General features: G+C 39.0%; 2 protein-coding genes across 2 annotated transcripts; both read left to right on the plus strand.

Moving 5' to 3' along the window:
• The first annotated feature begins 354 nt into the window (after positions 1–354).
• On the plus strand, positions 355–3,028 carry LOC133528584 (hypodermin-B-like). The gene is made up of 3 exons (XM_061866021.1): positions 355–803; positions 1,053–1,186; positions 2,673–3,028. The coding sequence occupies exons 1-3, from the start codon at positions 612–614 to the stop codon at positions 2,833–2,835; spliced, it is 489 nt and encodes a 162-aa protein (XP_061722005.1). The 5' UTR covers positions 355–611; the 3' UTR covers positions 2,836–3,028.
• Positions 3,029–12,503: 9,475 nt separating this feature from the next.
• Positions 12,504–19,424, plus strand: LOC133528594 (uncharacterized). Its single transcript, XM_061866031.1, has 4 exons — positions 12,504–12,662; positions 13,236–13,292; positions 16,635–16,883; positions 17,861–19,424. Exons 1-4 carry the CDS (start codon positions 12,611–12,613, stop codon positions 18,001–18,003), a joined length of 501 nt encoding a protein of 166 aa, XP_061722015.1. The 5' UTR covers positions 12,504–12,610; the 3' UTR covers positions 18,004–19,424.
• Position 19,425: the final 1 nt, after the last annotated feature.

Raw genomic sequence — 19,425 nt, forward strand, 5'->3', positions numbered from 1 at the left:
TTCACTTAAAAACGATATCCACTACCATTTCTTGCACTGTTTTTGTTTAGGCAACTTATTTCAGAAAGCACTAGCAAAAAATTTAAATGGAAGCTTATATTGTAGGAGGACATAATGCTAAGATAGAACAGTTTCCTCACGTTGTGTTTATGTATTTGACATGTAATGGTTTGTCTTGGATTTGCGGTGGGTCTATATTGACCCAGAGTTTAGTGCTAACAGCCGCACACTGCTTGAAATCCTGTCAGCAAGAGTTAGATGTGGTCGTTTTTGTTGGGAGTGCCATAATGCCACAGGTTAAGTACATATAGTTTTTTAGTAATAAATAATAAAATAAAAATACATACAAGTTTACAATAAATTGGCAACATTACATTCATTCAAGAAAATTGTCCGATGAACGTAGTTTCGGGTACCTATTTATTATTAACGGATCATTTTTACCCCCGACAAAACAGAGACAGTTGAAATTAATGCACCCAAATAACTATAACGCTTATTACTATAATAAATATAACGCTTCAGCTGCAAAACTCGGTAACACAATTTTTTCTAAGACTATTTAATACAATCAGTTAATCTTCGTTTTAGCAATGCTATATCATTTGTAGATGAAAGCAGTCAGACATGTGTCCCTGTACATGGTTCATGAGGGCTTCGACGAGCGCACCAACCGTGACGACATCGCGCTGGCGCGCACGCAGGTGGAGCTGCCCTTGGGGACAACTGTCAAACGAGTCATCATAAAGAGGACATTTCCGCGCGGGGCGCAGCTGCAGGTTGCTGGTTGGGGTCTATTTGATGTAGATCGTTTCATTGTAATAATATAATGCATTTTCCTTGTTTATTTTTAATGTAATAAGCAGCAAACGAGCAGACAAGCCGCCTGATGGGAAGCAGTCATCGCCGCCCATGGACATAAGCTACATCGGAGGAGCCACTTATGCGTTGCCAATCTTGTGCAGCGGGACTGCTAGGTCGCCATGTATCGTCTGATTCTTAAAAAGTTCACAATGTTCGAATTGTCCTCCTAGTTAATATTGTGTTTCCAGGAAGCCCGGTACCTGGAAACAAGCAGGCTGCAATGGCTGCAGCAGTCGTTTAAGCCCAAGAGGGCTTGTAGGCAGTACGCACTCTCGCCTGGCATGATGTGCGTTGAGAACGACATTAATAAACGCCCAAGTCTGTAAGTTACTTTTCATTTCTCATGCTCATTTTTTATACTACGTCGGTGACAAACAAGCATACGGCCCGCCTGATGGTAAGGAAGGATGGTAGTCTATGGACGCCTGCAACTCCAGAGGCCGTTGCCGATACTAACATTTCGCACTCTCTTTGAGCTCTGGCAACCTTACTCACCGGTAGGAACACAACACGAACACTATAAGTAGAGTTTAGTGTTATTTCGCTGCGGCTGCGGTTTTTTGTAAGGTGGAGGTTCTTCCCCAGTTGGGCTCTTCTCTAGATTTGGTATAACATTCGCTGTGCCGTGCCCTACCACAAAAAGCGCGATGACACTCACAGTGCCCATGGCTCTCATTTATTTCTACTCACTCTATTTTCTTCGTAAAAATTACAATTTTTATCGACATGTTACTTTAACCCTTTTCCAGACAGTACGTTACGTACACGCTAGTAAAATTTCAACTTGAGCATTCTGATTTAAGGTTCAAATTAGATTGGACTTTCGGGAAATGTGACTTATTTTCAAATGAATCATCAAAGCTGAATTCATTGGAATATATTGTAGATTGGCGCGGTCTGGAAAAGCGTTAGTTTTATTTTATTGTATTTCATTCATGAATCATGATGTATGTTGTAGTGGTAGTTGCATGTGATTATGTGATTTTAAAATAAGAGCGTAGCTTGCATAGCACGGGAGCAGCACTTTGCCGATGGGTTCGCGTGACCCTTAAAACCTTAACAACTCTCGTTTTTAAACTTTCGTCTCTTAGGCTGTGGCTGGGCGCGGAGCTATAACCATGGGTCCGGTCTGTTAGATAGTCATTTTGAGGAGTATTTGGCTTCTAATAAAAACTTAGCATTATCCAAGGTGCTCTGGAAGAACCCGAAATATTTTAACTATTCTGGTATCATAGGCAGTTCCTCTCTCTGCTGCCCTAATCCTTAAGAGGGAAAATGCGCTCCGCATACCACCCAGGCGCGGGGACGGGCCTGCTGGGATGGTTATGTGGGACTCCCATGTAGGGCGAGGAGACCCATGGTTTACCCACTAAAACCCCTCTGTTGCCGCCTCCGTGTTATAGAGCGAGGTCCCAGGAACGCCGAAGTACTCTTCCGCAACCTCGCCAGCGGCCATCCGGGCTCGGACTCGACTCGTGGGGAATAGATCACCCCTCCACCGCAGTGGACGCGTCGATCATACGTCGCGCCCGCCCGCGCAGGTACCCAATCGCAACTTGGGCCCTGCTCCTCTGTGCGCCGCGGGCGCCACCGCCACCCCATAATAGGTTTTTTTTTAAACCTAATACGTACTTATATTGTAGTAATACAGGATGTATAGGGTTGGTCCTGCTCACATCCCTCACGTCTCATGAGTCACCCAGTATATTTTATTTATAAAAACCCTAAAAACATAATAAAATTTAAAAAATATATAAAATTAGATAACAATTATGTGCTGTAAATTATCAGATTTACTTGCTCCCTAGTGGTGACTCCGGCTGCGGTTTGATGGCCAACTTCGTCCAGCAGATCGGTCTAGTGTCCTTTCGGCACAGCGGCCTCAAGCAGATCGTCATATACATGAACGTCTCCCACTACTACGACTGGATACTATGGGGCGCGAGGCAACTGATTTGTACAAAAGTATGAAGGAGATCTAAAGATGCGTCCATAACTAGCGGTTGCGTCTCGAGTGCGCAAGCACGGTGTCTTCAGATTGCGCGCTAAATAAGAGAAACGAAAGCAAGTCTCTCATAAAGTACGCAATCTACAGCAAAAAGCGGCGCATTCGCAAAATTTGGACGCACTTTTTAAAGCGGATGCCATAAATATCGTAGGTTGATTAAGTTTGGTGTACTTAACTTTTTGGACAATTATAATCTTTGTTATTTTTAATAATTTTTATCATTAATAAAAGTCTGACCTACCCATCCCTTTCTCCATTGTTTGATTCCTTATTTTAAGTTTCGCTACCTAACTATACATTTCCATAAAAATTATTAAAACTTAGTTATCTTATACATAGTAATTAGCAGAAGTTACGCGTTGAAATCTAAATACAATCCTAGGATACCTTCGATTCCGTCTGCGTAGCCACTTTTGCTTTGGACTGTACCTGCATTTTTATTTTATGCTTTTATATTCTTACCATATAGAAGCATAAAATAAAAATGCAACAATAAAGGGCAACAAACCTGAGATGTGCAATATTAATAGAAACTGGTTGTCCTCAAGGTTTCCATCGTGTGTAAAAAAGCGCCGTTAAAATATACGATGTTCATAGCCACATACGACGTTATATCTAACGACGGCCGGAGCAGTCAAGTACTTGACGCATGTTTATAGCATATTTTAAGTGTACATCTGTCCTCGATTGATTTTACATAAACAGGCTAAGCTGTCTGATTATTTAGCTACGATGGAGATCTTTGCTTGGTGAAAAACTGGCCAAGTTACGAAAATGTTTTTCAATAAAAAGAATAATAATAAAACATTTTTTTTACAAAAATCATCAAAAATATTGTAAAATCTACCTATTGAAAGATTAAGCTTGTTATATTTTTTGACAATATTGCAATTAGTGCACTATATATTTGTAACTTTTATATGGAATAAAGAGTTCCAAATTAAAAATAAATTGTTTGGCAAAAATTCCTTTTTGGGACAAGCTTTTATCGCTGACTAATACTTTTTTCCACAGGCAACTAATACTTATAGTGACAATTCTAACAACCCAACACAATTAGGTCGTGTTGTTTAATCATCTTCAGATTGGCTCTATATCATCAAAATATTCCATTGTCATCCATCATCATTCTCCTGGCGCATTCCCTATTTGGGGTCGGCCCTCCTGATACAAGAGCGCCACTTGTTGCGATCTTTAGTCATTGTTGGCGTTAGGCCTAGCTCCGTCATGTCCTTGGAGATGGTTCTAGTCCAGCTGGTTGGCGGGTGACCTCTGCCTCTCTTGCCATCGTCTATATCCATCACTCTTCTCGTCATCGTCGTCTCTGCGCATTACATGGCCATACCAGCGAAATTGGCGTTCCTGCATCTTATGATGTATATCATTGATTGATATTCAAGTTGGGCAAGTTAAATAAAAGCTTGTAGCAGAACAACTGCGTCTGGGTCTCAGGAGGATAATCATGTTATTTACGATAGAGACGAAGTCTGGTGAATACAAACTACATAATTAAGTAGATACGTATAAGTAAAGAGTACTTATGTTATATGTTCCAGATTTAAAAAAAAAAAAATCTCTTCAGTTACATACTATTATTAGCTCTGTGCTCTCTATAGCTCCGCCATTTTGAATAATTTCCATAAAATGAATTGACAAAAAAAATATAGGTATTCAGTTATTGAACCTGCTCGCAAAATATCACGGTTGAGAAATGCAACCTGTTACCTGTAAAGGAGAACATCCGGACATACGAAAACATTATTACCACAAGCTGAAACAGAGACCTTCGTTTCACTCGGTCAAAAATTGGTCGATACAGGCATCCACTGCGCTCGCAGTTACTTTAAATGCTGATTCTCACGGATATTTGACCAAGGTGCATTCATTATTCTTAATTAGATTTACGAGCAGATAACGTGGCATGAAGTCGGCTAACTGTGGATAATATGCGTATGTTGTTTCCTCGTACCGGAAACTTAGTTGTGTATAGATCGATTTCTGGGTCCTAGCACCAGATCTCTTCCTATGAGTTATATGTGTGTTTATTTTTCTTGTTTTAACTTATGTGAATTGTTCTATATAGTATGTACATAGGTACCTTACAAAGAAGCTCTTAACTAGTAGCCTAGCGGTAAGGCGTAGCGACCGACTTTTAAACCGTAGATTTTATTGGTTTGAACTGACAATAAGTTTCTTGGATTTGTGTGATCTTATGATAGACAAATCATATTGTTAAATTCAGTTTAATCTCTGTTCTCTTAGTTTCTCGTCTGTAGCGACCGCTGTTTAAGTAACTCGGTAATTAATTCTGATTAAACATTTCTAAATCCAGAACTTGGCCGTGCTCTGCCAATCGGCATGGATCGAGGCCGCGCGCGGGCGCAAACTGGTTCGCAACGGTACTGCGGGTCAGCCACCTTACACCCTGACACTGTCAGACTGTCACCAACACTAATAGTCAAATCACTATTACCTACAGATGTGCAAGTTGCGAAAGCTACCAAGAAGTTAGAAAGGTTCTCACAAAACTGGGATTTTGTCTTTGTTTATTATAATATTCCCCAGATTTGCGTTAAGTTTCCAACTTTTTGGAAAAGCTCCGCAACTTGAACATCCGTACTACGATCACTATAGAATATACTTACTCGTACTAAACTAGCTTGCTCCGTCGAGGGAAAAATTCGTAACTGGAAATAACCGGCCAAGAGCATGTCGGGCCACGCTCAGTGTAGGGTTCCGTAGTTACTCTTCCGTCACAATAGGTAAGCTAAACTGGAGGTTAAAGTATAGCAAATTGTTAACCAAGGGATGAAACGGTACCTCCGTGTTATAGGGCGAGGTCCCAGGAACGCCGAAGTACTCTTCCGCAACCTCGCCAGCGGCCATCCGGGCTCGGACTCGACTCGTGGGGAATAGATCACCCCTCCACCGCAGTGGACGCGTCGATCATACGTCGCGCCCGCCCGCGCAGGTACCCAATCGCAACTTGGGCCCTGCTCCTCTGTGCGCTGCGGGCGCCACCGCCACCCGATAATAGGTTTTTTTTTAAACCTAATACGTACTTATATTGTAGTAATACAGGATGTATAGGGTTGGTCCTGCTCACATCCCTCACGTCTCATGAGTCACCCAGTATATTTTATTTATAAAAACCCTAAAAACATAATAAAATTTAAAAAATATATAAAATTAGATAACAATTATGTGCTGTAAATTATCAGATTTACTTGCTCCCTAGTGGTGACTCCGGCTGCGGTTTGATGGCCAACTTCGTCCAGCAGATCGGTCTAGTGTCCTTTCGGCACAGCGGCCTCAAGCAGATCGTCATATACATGAACGTCTCCCACTACTACGACTGGATACTATGGGGCGCGAGGCAACTGATTTGTACAAAAGTATGAAGGAGATCTAAAGATGCGTCCATAATAACTAGCGGTTGCGTCTCGAGTGCGCAAGCACGGTGTCTTCAGATTGCGCGCTAAATAAGAGAAACGAAAGCAAGTCTCTCATAAAGTACGCAATCTACAGCAAAAAGCGGCGCATTCGCAAAATTTGGACGCACTTTTTAAAGCGGATGCCATAAATATCGTGGGTTGATTAAGTTTGGTGTACTTAACTTTTTGGACAATTATAATCTTTGTTATTTTTAATAATTTTTATCATTAATAAAAGTCTGACCTACCCATCCCTTTCTCCATTGTTTGATTCCTTATTTTAAGTTTCGCTACCTAACTATACATTTCCATAAAAATTATTAAAACTTAGTTATCTTATACATAGTAATTAGCAGAAGTTACGCGTTGAAATCTAAATACAATCCTAGGATACCTTCGATTCCGTCTGCGTAGCCACTTTTGCTTTGGACTGTACCTGCATTTTTATTTTATGCTTTTATATTCTTACGATATAGAAGCATAAAGTAAAAATGCAACAATAAAGGGCAACAAACCTGAGATGTGCAATATTAATAGAAACTGGTTGTCCTCAAGGTTTCCATCGTGTGTAAAAAAGCGCCGTTAAAATATACGATGTTCATAGCCACATACGACGTTATATCTAACGACGGCCGGAGCAGTCAAGTACTTGACGCATGTTTATAGCATATTTTAAGTGTACATCTGTCCTCGATTGATTTTACATAAACAGGCTAAGCTGTCTGATTATTTAGCTACGATGGAGATCTTTGCTTGGTGAAAAACTGGCCAAGTTACGAAAATGTTTTTCAATAAAAAGAATAATAATAAAACATTTTTTTTACAAAAATCATCAAAAATGTTGTAAAATCTACCTATTGAAAGATTAAGCTTTTTATATTTTTTGACAATATTGCAATTAGTGCACTATATATTTGTAACTTTTATATAGAATAAAGAGTTCCAAATTAAAAATAAATTGTTTGGCAAAAATTCCTTTTTGGGACAAGCTTTTATCGCTGACTAATACTTTTTTCCACAGGCAACTAATACTTATAGTGACAATTCTAACAACCCAACACAATTAGGTCGTGTTGTTTAATCACGGACTTCCTATGGCCACCTCCTGTCTCCATCTTCAGATTGGCTCTATATCATCAAAATATTGCATTGTCATCCATCATCATTCTCCTGGCGCATTCCCTATTTGGGGTCGGCCCTCCTGATACAAGAGCGCCACTTGTTGCGATCTTTAGTCATTGTTGGCGTTAGGCCTAGCTCCGTCATGTCCTTGGAGATGGTTCTAGTCCAGCTGGTTGGCGGGTGACCTCTGCCTCTCTTGCCATCGTCTATATCCATCACTCTTCTCGTCATCGTCGTCTCTGCGCATTACATGGCCATACCAGCGAAATTGGCGTTCCTGCATCTTATGATGTATATCATTGATTGATATTCAATCAATGATATACATGATTGCTTTGTCATCCGATTTACATGTTTATACTAAATTTCAGCGCAATCTAAAAACACTAAGTGGGTCAAGCTTCAACAAAATAACATACATACTAACAGGGCAAGTTAAATAAAAGCTTGTAGCAGAACAACTGCGTCCGGGTCTCAGGAGGATAATCATGTTATTTACAATAGAGACGAAGTCTGGTGGATACGAACTACATAATTAAGTAGATACGTATAAGTAAAGAGTACTTATGTTATATGTTCCAGAGATTAAGGTTTTTTTTTTCTTTTCTTTCTTTTTCTCTTCAGTGTAAAATAGTAAAATGTATGTATTTTGAACAATTTCCATAAAATGACATAAAAATATAGGTATTCAGTTATTGAACCTGCTCACAAAATATCACGGTTGAGAAATGCAACCTGTTACCTGTAAAGGAGAACATCCGGACATACGAAAACATTATTACCACAAGCTGAAACAGAGACCTTCGTTTCACTCGGTCAAAAATTGGTCGATACAGGCATCCACTGCGCTCGCAGTTACTTTAAATGCTGATTCTCACGGATATTTGACCAAGGTGCATTCATTATTCTTAATTAGATTTACGAGCAGATAACGTGGCATGAAGTCGGCTAACTGTGGATAATATGCGTATGTTGTTTCCTCGTACCGGAAACTTAGTTGTGTATAGATCGATTTCTGGGTCCTGGCTCCAGATCTCTTCCTATGAGTTATATGTGTGTTTATTTTTCTTGTTTTAACTTATGTGAATTGTTCTATATAGTGTGTAGGTACATAGGAGAAAACCTTACAAAGACGCTCTTAACTAGTAGCCTAGCGGTAAGGCGTAGCGACCTACTTTTAAACCGTAGATTTTATTGGATTGAACTGACAATAAGTTTCTTGGATATCTGTTTCTTGGTGACTGGTATCTTAAGGAAACCGGAGTATACCCGATCTTATGATAGACAAATCATGTTGTTAAATTCAGTTTAATCTCTGTTCTCTTAGTTTCTCGTCTGTAGCGACCGCTGTTTAAGTAACTCAGTAATTAATTCTGATTAAACATTTCTAAATCCAGAACTTGGCCGTGCTCTGCCAATCGGCATGGATCGAGGCCGCGCGCGGGCGCAAACTGGTTCGCAACGGTACTGCGGGTCAGCCACCTTACACCCTGACACTGTCAAACTGTCACCAACACTAATAGTCAAATCACTATTACCTACAGATGTGCAAGTTGCGAAAGCTACCAAGAAGTTAGAAAGGTTCTCACAAAACTGGGATTTTGTCTTTGTTTATTATAATATTCCCCAGATTTGCGTTAAGTTTCCAACTTTTTGGAAAAGCTCCGCAACTTGAACATCCGTACTACGATCACTATAGAATATACTTACTCGTACTAAACTAGCTTGCTCCGTCGAGGGAAAAATTCGTAACTGGAAATAACCGGCCAAGAGCATGTCGGGCCACGCTCAGTGTAGGGTTCCGTAGTTACTCTTCCGTCACAATAGGTAAGCTAAACTGGAGGTTAAAGAATAGCAAATTGTTAACCAAGGGATGAAACGGTACCTTTCACCTGAGTTAAACAAATAGGCAAATTTGCATAATCAGTACCTAATTAAAATAAGTCTTTTTACTATGAAGGGAAAACTTTTTGCGATAACTCAAAAACAGCTAAACTGATCATGTCCGCTATAGTTTTCATTTAATGTCTTTCTTAAGCTCTACTTCCACGATTTTTTTCATATTTTTTGGACCTATGGTTCAAAAGTTAGAGGGGGGGGGACACATTTTTTTTTTTCTTTCGGAGCGATTATCTCCGAATATATTCATTTTATCAAAAAATGTTTCTTGAAAACCCCTATTAGTTTTGAAAGACCTTTCCAACGATACTCCACACTCTAGGGTTGAAGCGAAAAAAAAATTTCGCCCCCACTTTACGTGTAGGGGAGGTACCCTAAAACAAATTAAATTTTTAGATTTTATTGTACGACTTTGTCGGCTTTATTGATTTATATATCCATGCCAAATTTCAGCTTTCTAGCACTAACGACCACGGAGCAAAGCCTCGGACAGACAGACAGACAGACAGACAGACAGACAGACAGACAGACAGACAGACAGACAGACGGACATGGCGAAACTATAAGGGTTCCGTTTTATGCCATTTGGCTACGGAACCCTAAAAATACAGAATATAAATTGCGTGTGTATTCCAAGAGCGCTATGATACTACGCAAACATCGAAATAGAGCATCGAAATTGATTTTTGTTTTTTCGACGCAGCTCCCCTGTTTTCCGGAGCAGTCAACTACGATGGTAGAAACGACTATGATCCCGAAAGTACCGTAAACTATGTAGATTGTAGGTGCCTACATATATACTTAGTGCTTAATAGATGAGTCGTTCTATGCACCTAACACACCTTGGCATACATTTAATTTATAAGTACTTATAATTTCCGTGACAATTAATTACCAGCATGTATGTTAATCTTTTATGTTTCCCAGGGTTTGAATAAACGTAATATAGGTACCATATATCTTTATCGGTATTTAACCCTGTATATCTGCAGACTACTTATACAAAATACCTAATAACTATGGCACAAAAGGCATCATTTAATAAATAATCCACATTATCACTATCATTTAAATAAATTGCTAAAGCTATTGAAGCGGACCCGGACCATTTAAATTGCAGTGTCATAAAATACATTTAAAGTGACTGGTAGGAAAATTCAAGTTAATCTCGTTATATAACACCTGCATATAATTGCAGGCCTCAATACTAGAGTTTAAGGACAGCTCATAGACTGGAACTTTACCATACCAGTACGCACTTGAAGTATAGTTCTGCACACAAGTGAAAATAATTTGTTCTTATACTCTGGAAAGCCAACTGTACCTGTAAAAAAGATCTTGTCCGAATTTTGAATTTCGCGCCTTATTTCACTGACAAAGTGCGCTTGCCACTATATAAATCCCTAGCTTTGACAGGCAGAATTCAAACCTTTTACATGATGAACAAAAGAAACATTCAGATGATGTGACTTGTGTTGTCATATTATTACGAGTTAGATTTGACACATCTGCGCTTCATCGTGGATGGCACGAACTTATACGAGTAGTATCTCTTAGGTTACTTGAGACAGAATAATGACAAGTATTATACTTACTTGCTGCTTGCTGCTCCATGCCACCCTCGTGAGCAGGATAGATTTACCTAAAATTTCATCAACTCAAAAGTACATAGCTTTACAGAATTCTCGAATCGTCTCCTGGAAATTAATTCCCACATGGCGCTCTGTATTCTTCGTTCCTGCATTTTTGTTCCCAAATTTACGTATTCTCTGCGCTGCAGTCCCTTATGGAAGTTTCCAAACATAACCGTATCTATAGACTCAATCCTCCACATTCAACTGGAAAAAAAAATATGTCAAAATTAACGATCGCCAATTTCTTCATGCTACTATACCGATCAGATTCGGAGGTCTCGGTACCCGTCAAATATCAGGTGTCACTTTACCCGCGTTTCTGTCCTCGGTACATAGTACGCTCCCTCTCGTAGGCAAAATTCTTACGCCATCACTCCGTGGTGTCGAGGTAGCGTACTTGTCTGAGACTGAAGACGCTTGGAAAATGGCCTACCCAGGAAGAGATCTACCCATTAACAAATCCATCCAGAGAATCGGGAATCAACCCATCTGCACACAAGTAAATACACATCTCTTAAACTCTTGCTCCACCAGCCAGGTAAAAGCTCGCATCCTGGCTGTGGTAGAAAGAGAATCTGGCTCCTGGTTACACGCTCTCCCCTCCTCAAACTTTGGAACATTGCTACACAACAATACCCTCGGGTTGGCTGTCGGTCTTCGCTTGGGATCTAATATAGTCACACCCCATCGCTGCCCCTGCGGAACTTCTGTGGACAGCCTTGGACACCAGGGGCTGTCGGGTTCTAAGAGTGCCGGCCGCCTATCACGCCACGCCTGCCTCAATGACATCCTCCGTCGGGCCTTTATCAGCACCAACGTCCCAGCCATTCTCGACCCACCTGGCCTCGCACGTGACGATGGTAAGAGGCCCGACGGAATGACACTTGTGCCCTGGAGTGTTGGACTCTCACTGATCGGCATATATTTGTGGCTTCTGCAGTCGAAACTAGGACCGTGGTGCCCAAGCGTTCATAAATTAATTCGGCAACTTTAAAAAACAATCATTGATGTCACGGGGGACCGTAGGGCTGGCTCATTCCTCGCCCAACGGATCGGCATAGCGATTGGCGATCCAAAGGGGGAATGCAGCCAGCCTTATGGGAACCCTTAAGCAGGGATCGGACCTGGGCGATCTAGCTTAATATAAACATATTGGGCTAGGTCACCCATGTTATGTTTTTTTTTGTAGGTTTTAATTTTAGATTTGTAGGTAATTTTAATTTTAGGTTACATTTTATTTTAAGTTTGTTATTATTTAAGTGTGTTTTTGGTTTTGGTTTTAATAAAAATTCCTAAAATTTTCAATTATGAAACGCGCTGTGCTTCTCTTGTCTTGTCTAGTTCTAAATCTAGAGTCACGTGAATAAGGAGATTAAAGGCGCTCGAACATAGATAATTATGTATATCCATAAAAATGCTAATCACATTTTTTTCGGACCTTGTTGATTCCTGCAGACTCACATCATTTTACAAACTTATAATCAAATGGTATAGATTAGTATCATCGTAAACATTTCTCACGCGCCAGTACCGGTAGATCCACCTATACCGCCTTATTTTCATTAGGGACATCGATCTCGGTGCTCCACTCCGGCGCACGCGAGATATCATTTAATTATTTCATATTTAATTTAATAATTTGTGCTATAATGGATAAAAAGTTGTGCGTCGTCTTTGTTACCATTATTGCTGTTGCTCAAGGTAGGTTTATATTTACGAGCTTTTATCGTTTGACGTTATTGTATTTATTTTACATATTCTTAATATTTTGCAGTAATTAATTAACCTAATATCTGCAAAATACTCAGAAAATCTTTTGAATACTTTTTGATTTTAGTTTTTGTCACTAAAAAGAGACAATTAACATTTTCGTAGGTATCATAATGATAATCCTTGGTTTTTTTTAAGTTTTCATATATATTTTTTGTTTCAAGTTATTTATTTCCTAATTAATATAAAATTAATCTTTGTGAATCACTATTGTCATTGTACGAAGTTATAACAATGAGACGACTTTTCTTTTTTATTTATACATATAATTTTTTCATTGGCACATAGGATTATCAGAAAAAAACATTTATTTCAATGGGTTTTTTTTATTGGAACTACAATTTTTTTAAGGCCTTATATGTTTCAAAACGAAACAAGTTATCGAATTAGAGAAAAAATCATTTATTTAATTTTTTTTTTTTAATTGGAACTACAATTTTTTTAAGTCCTTATATGTTTAAAAACGAAACACTCACAGGTGTACACTTTTTATTACAAAAATAGGTGTGCAGCAACAATCCAATTACGACCTAAGCCGAAACAGGCTCGGCTCCGGGAATGGTGAGTGTCACATATCACTTCTATGGCAAACATCGTCACATAAAACATATCATTCCAATCGTCAGAGGAACACTAATTGTATTGTTAGGTTTTAGATCGTTTAGGGGGTCCTTTCCCAAAATTTAGCCACAAGGACTACTTTAGACGTAAAGTGCATCTTCTGACCAGTTGCCGACCTCTGATTCAGGTCAACTTGTGTAAAAGCGCTGGCTCTCGCGTTATGATTAGTTATTATTACGTGTGTGGTCAAAGTACCGCGCTAAAGATAAATGCAGGAATCACACTTTAACTCATGCAATTGTTTATCTTGTTCTGCCTTAATAAGTTCTGTATTTAAATTATGTTTCAAATGCAAATACTACATTATTTTATAATAAGCAGAGGGCACATTAATGCCTTTAGGTGTTCTTGGTGTTCAAAGGATAATGTGGAAATACGTGACTTTTTGTCGCATCTATCATCCCAGTACATTTTTTCTTTACGTTTGGCGTTTGTTGAAGTACGACTGTCAACTTGGCTAGCCCCCCCTGATCAACATCGGCGCACAGCGAGCCATAGTATTTTTCCTTTTAATTACTGAAGTTGTGCGCCACAGTGGGCAATGGTTCGGTATTAAATTTAAGGCAAGATAAATAAAATATTGAGGTGACAAAATGTTCCCCCTATTAATTCGGTTATTTGTTTACCAGAAATTTGTATTGTGGTAACAATTTTTTTAAATGCAGCGATGATGAATGTTATTCAAAAATACATACTCGACGATGTTTGCCTTAGAGAATCGTATTTCGGAATCGTATGGATAGAGTTGATTTACTATCGTGCAGTCAGCATCACTGCGCAGACATTAAAATTTGTACCTAAATAGGTCCAAATATGAAGGTAGGCTAATTAGGTAGGAAGTAAATACTTTAAAAACTTTTATAAGTTTAGATGTTCTCTCCGTGAGTTATCTGTCTGGAAATTGTATAATATGCCCTAAGTTTGTTGTAAGGTTTAATTTTCTTTCTGCTGTTATTATGTACTATGTTAACATTATGTATGTACCTAATTAATAATGAACCTCCAGGTCTATGATGCTTAAATATATTAAGTACCTAGACTACAAATCCATTTGTACATGTTACTGTTTGACTTATCCAGTAGCGAGGGGTGACGTAGCGGGATAAGAAATTTCATATCAACTAGCAACTACTTACTTATAAAATAAACTAGCTGTTGCCCGCGACTTCGTACGCGTGGATTTATTAAATTATAATTTGGCCATTTGAAACTCTGAATTAACCCATTTAAACCGAAAAAAGTAACCCGTTTTTAATGCTCTTAATCGTAATTCATTAAATTTGACATCTCTATAACAATCTAAGTATATTTTTACTAATATGAATTGAATAACAAGAGAGCACCACAAAGTCTGTTTATTATTGAAATTCTACCAAAAAGCTCTACCCATACGATTCTACCAGGATTTTGAAAAGTTCACGTCATTGACCATTCGCAGTTCATTTCGTCTCATGCCTAATTAATTACGTTTATCATTTAACACTTACCATTGTGGAGTTACTGGTGTTACGAGTTTTTTACGGCGTTTAAAGCAGGTGATTATTTTTCTGTACATATTTTTGACCATTAGTCACAGAAAAGGCAACTTTATATTATTAGACGAGTGTGTAGTGTGTACCTTCACTCCGCACTAAATAGCATAGCACAATCTATTCGGCCAAAGATGCCAAATATATCGGGACACATCTTTATGCCTCATTTAATGGTAAACAAAGGTCTGTTACGATATATTTGGCCACTTTGGCAGATTGGCAGTCACTATGCTTATGCTGAACTGTACTTGAACAACGACCAATGAACTCGGTCCCCACCGGCTTGCCTAATTTTCAGACAGTTGAGCACTTATTCTATGGATCATAATTATAATGAACCTCAGCTTGCTAACAAATAGTTTTCAAGCGCCGTTTCTCGTTCCCTTTAAGGTTAAATTTCAAAAAATCCTCGACCATATTTGATAACACAATATAAGTGGCTATATATTTCAAATTTTAAGGTTCTACATCAACGGTTTAGGCTGCGCGTTTTCTGTCAGTATCTAAGCAACATCTTACGTATCGAAAAAATACCAATTCTGAGAAACGATAAAAACACGCATTGTTACCGACACGTAAACTAGTAAAAAATACCAACAATTTAAGATGATTATGCTAAACTAACGTATACTCCGACTAATTAATCATTTAATTACAATGGCGTCTCGAAACAAGGACAGACGAATGTGTTGTTAAAACTACAATTAGGTAAACTTCTTCTCAAGCCATAAGGAAATCCTTGGTGCCTAAACTAAGCCACGGTCTGTAGAACATCATTCAGTATCTTGCCTTGCATTATCCAAGTATTTATAGACGTAGATTTTGTCTCCCAAGTTTAATGGTTCTAACAGAGCACAGGGCTTCTTATCAATATACCCTTTTGACTATTTAAAAGGAGGGTTTTAATAAAGCATGTTTTGTACTACTCTGCTTCCCCCTTTCAGTATAGATAGCTATTTATATCCTTATAGGGGTAAATACTTACCCCCAGATTAGCAACCGATGTCCGAAGTTGTTTTTGCGTGAGATAGGTTGTGGGAAAGTATAATAGATAGCTCTGTTGGGTGTGGACCTTAATACTACTGGAACCTTACAATAGCTATCGTAGATCTTAGTAGTCATCGATCGTTCATATTAAGCTATAAGACAATAATGTATCTGTAGGGCTGTAGGTAACTGATTTAACTTTACTGCGTCGGAGTTGTAGATATTCGTAAAGATAAAATTGAAACAATATTTGCATTAATATGCAGTTAATGTTAATTACATTTTGTTTTTATTATCTGAGGTGATATTGAAATAAATGTAGATAGGCAATAAAGGTTTCCCTACCTAAATTACTTAAGAAACTGTAATCTGATTTCATGGTCAATAAGTTTTTCCTCATCTGAGCGCTTTCTCGGTTGAATGCTAAAAGATCCCGGGATTCGATTTTTACCAAGAATTAGTGCGTCCACTGGTTTTATGAATGACTTTATTGAGATTAAGAAGTTTAATTTTCTCGCGATGTTTTAATAAATTTGGAATGAAATTTCGTCCGTGCCTAGGAGGCGAATTTTTGAGGTGATCCTCAAACAAACCTACGTAGACAAGAAATATCAAACGTTCATCAATTAATTCATTATCATTCAAACCATTAAGCCACTCTCAGCACTTATGCACGCCACTAAAATCAACGTCATCCTAACCATCATCTCATCTCATCCAACCACAGGTTTCAGCCTAAGAGACATAGCGGATTTTTTCCTAGGCGGCTACGGACAGTACAACCCCGACTACCCACACTACCCGAACACCGGCCCAGGTCTCTACCCCAGCGGGCCTGGGTACCCGGGGCAGTACCCGGGGAGTGGATACCCGGGTGGGTACCCGGGTAAGCCTGGGTTGGCCGGGCCGCCGGGCGCGCACCCGGGGTGCCCGCTTTGCGACTCGTCGGTGTATAGCTACTGCTCGTATAAGGAGGCCCACGACGCTTGCTGCTGCGAGAGGGATACTGGATGTAAGTTTTTTGTGTAGTATGGAGAAGTCATAGGACAGTCATAAAAACACGTGGAGGCTTATCCAGAATGGCAGCCATTTCTTTTTTTTTTCGTTATGGATATAATCTGTGAGCATTAAACAATGACATTTCTGGTTGAAGAAACGACCAATAGGTATATAACAACAGCATTGGTAGATAAGTAGGTAGTATTTTATTGTGTAGATAAAACGAATTACTATCTGAATAGACCTCCTACAATCTAAAAATCGAAAATATCTGGCACATTTTCCTCACGTTGGTGCGGTGAGAAAATTTCTCGTGCCGACAACGACAACCCGCGGTTCATTTGGAATATTTCGCTTGCTCGTGTCCCAACGTTAGCACGAGGGCTAAATGAAAACCATGCTCCCTTGTTTAATAGTTATTTGTTTTACAAGGGGGGCAAAATTATTGTTTCATTAACCTCTCGAGCAAGCGAGATTCCATAGCGAGAGTAGCGAGTGTTTCGATAAGTGCAATCTTGAGCGTTACGAGGGTTTCAAGGCAAGAGGGTTAAACAAATTTTGCCACCGAGTGAAACACAATTTTTTACCACACCAACGCGAGGAAAATAGGTAACTATGAAATACCAAAAAAATCAAACCAAATCAAATCCAAATGAACGTAATAAAAAACATCATCTCAAAATCATAATTTAAGTCAATTCTACCAGCTAAGATATGAAACAACTCAGAATTTGCATCTGATTAGGTACTTTGCCAAACATGTGGATAAAATGTAACTTCCTCATCAATTTATTAACAATCAAAAGGGCACGTAGTAAACGTCATAATTTTAAAAGTTTAAAGTTTTACGTTAAAAATTACACTTACACTGTCTATCTTGGTCTGACTCTATCATACTTGTGCACCTAATTTGCTGCAGTAGCAGTACCTAAATAATGAGTAAGGAGCATGTCTAAAAAAGTTCATATAAAATTGCCTCTTGTGTTCCAGTCAGCCTCAGCTGCCGCAAAGTCGACTGCAAGTACCTGTACGCCAACTCGTGCCAGGAGTACAACCTGATCTCGTCGTGCTGCTGCGTGGATGTGAAGAGCGCCGGTGCGGTACCCGTCGTGCCGGTGGCTGTCGTTGGATAAGCCACCTTATGACTCTTGCATACATGCGCCATGCGCAAGAAACACAGGTGTAAATAATTAAGTACTTTAGGCAGTCGTCTGACGAGAACTAATTGAGCGAGTTTTTTCTTCATGGATAAGTGTTTTCTCTTAGAAAAAGTACTCGTTATCAGCAAAGTATTAATAAGTATGTGCATCTCATTACTTCCACTCTGGATTCTACACATAGGTAGGTATGTTGCTGGTGCTTGAAAATGGTAGATTACTAGTCGGACCAAGCTAAGTCTGCACGTTATTAATTTGCATTGGCAAAATGTGGCAATATCATCATTAATGTCAAATCTCTATAAAATTAAGACGGTTCTGTTCAAAATAAACTACATTATTTATAAAGCCGTTTTTTCACTTAGTGTTCTGATCAAACATTTTGTTTAGATCAAATGTTTGCTCTTCCTATTTACTATTGGAGCAACTGCTTCCATTCACCGAACGAATGATTGTCCGCTCCGAACAAAGAGAATTAAAAAGACCAAGAGTCCTTACTCCATACAACGGTTTTGTTACCAAAAATACTATTATTTTCGTAGTCTACATCTAGCGTCAAGTAACGGAACTATTAGTACTGCTATTCGACAATAGATATCGCGGCAAACAAAAAGTAATGCTCAACGATTTTCAGCTAATATTATAACCAGAGTAAGCGTATTAGCGTAAGAGTTGAAAATAGAGTTCCGGTTACTCTGGCTATAGGGAGCGTGCATGAACTGTAGGAGGCAGCACAGGAGCCGTCAGATTTTTGGCGCGAGGCGTAAATGTGGTGTTTTTTGTTCCGATGTAGCCCACAAGATGGCAGAACCTACTATGCACAAGAAAACAGGTGACGTGTACATGTGCATGTTTATGGTTCCGATTCAGGCCACAAGATGGCAGACCCTCCAACGCGCACGGTCCCTATAATATTAGCGGAAAATCGTTGAGCAGTAGACTTTTTGTTTGCCGCGATATCTATTGTCCAGTAGCAGTACTGACAGTTCCGCTACTCGATGCTAGATGTAGACTACGAAGATAATAAGCGTTTTGGTACCAAAACTGATGTATGGAGTGAGCACTCTATGTACTTCTTATTTCTCTATGGCTCAGAACTATTCAGAGCACCAAGTGAAAACGCGACTTAATGAATAGAAATATTAGAAAATAATACTTGCAGTCTTGCACCGATAACATTGACAAAATGTCTCTACTGGCAATTACATTTAAAATGTAATTCATTCAAACAACTTGTGAACTTAATACATTAATTTTATAATTTTACACTTGACAACCAAAACTTACTTCTATGTAAGAAAACGTACCTATGCAATTTCATAGGAAACGATTGTACAGTTTTGGTTGTCAACTGAATGTAACATAAGGTACCTAGCTAATAAAATAAAACAACAAAAC

The sequence above is a fragment of the Cydia pomonella genome, chromosome 19, assembly GCF_033807575.1.
Source record: "Cydia pomonella isolate Wapato2018A chromosome 19, ilCydPomo1, whole genome shotgun sequence".
In the NCBI taxonomy this organism is placed as follows: Eukaryota; Metazoa; Arthropoda; class Insecta; order Lepidoptera; family Tortricidae; genus Cydia; species Cydia pomonella.

What these genes read in the sequence shown, in the direction of transcription:
- LOC133528584 (XM_061866021.1), top strand. Translation starts at nt 612, where the DNA reads ATGAAAGCAGTCAGACATGTGTCCCTGTACATGGTTCATGAGGGCTTC. An exon ending in CTGGTTGGGGTCTATTTGAT is followed by an intron (nt 804 to 1,052) that starts GTAGATCGTTTC and finishes TTGTGTTTCCAG; the next exon opens with GAAGCCCGGTACCTGGAAAC. An exon ending in ATTAATAAACGCCCAAGTCT is followed by an intron (nt 1,187 to 2,672) that starts GTAAGTTACTTT and finishes CTTGCTCCCTAG; the next exon opens with TGGTGACTCCGGCTGCGGTT.
- LOC133528594 (XM_061866031.1), top strand. Translation starts at nt 12,611, where the DNA reads ATGGATAAAAAGTTGTGCGTCGTCTTTGTTACCATTATTGCTGTTGCT. An exon ending in CATTATTGCTGTTGCTCAAG is followed by an intron (nt 12,663 to 13,235) that starts GTAGGTTTATAT and finishes TTACAAAAATAG; the next exon opens with GTGTGCAGCAACAATCCAAT. An exon ending in CAGGCTCGGCTCCGGGAATG is followed by an intron (nt 13,293 to 16,634) that starts GTGAGTGTCACA and finishes ATTTTTTCCTAG; the next exon opens with GCGGCTACGGACAGTACAAC.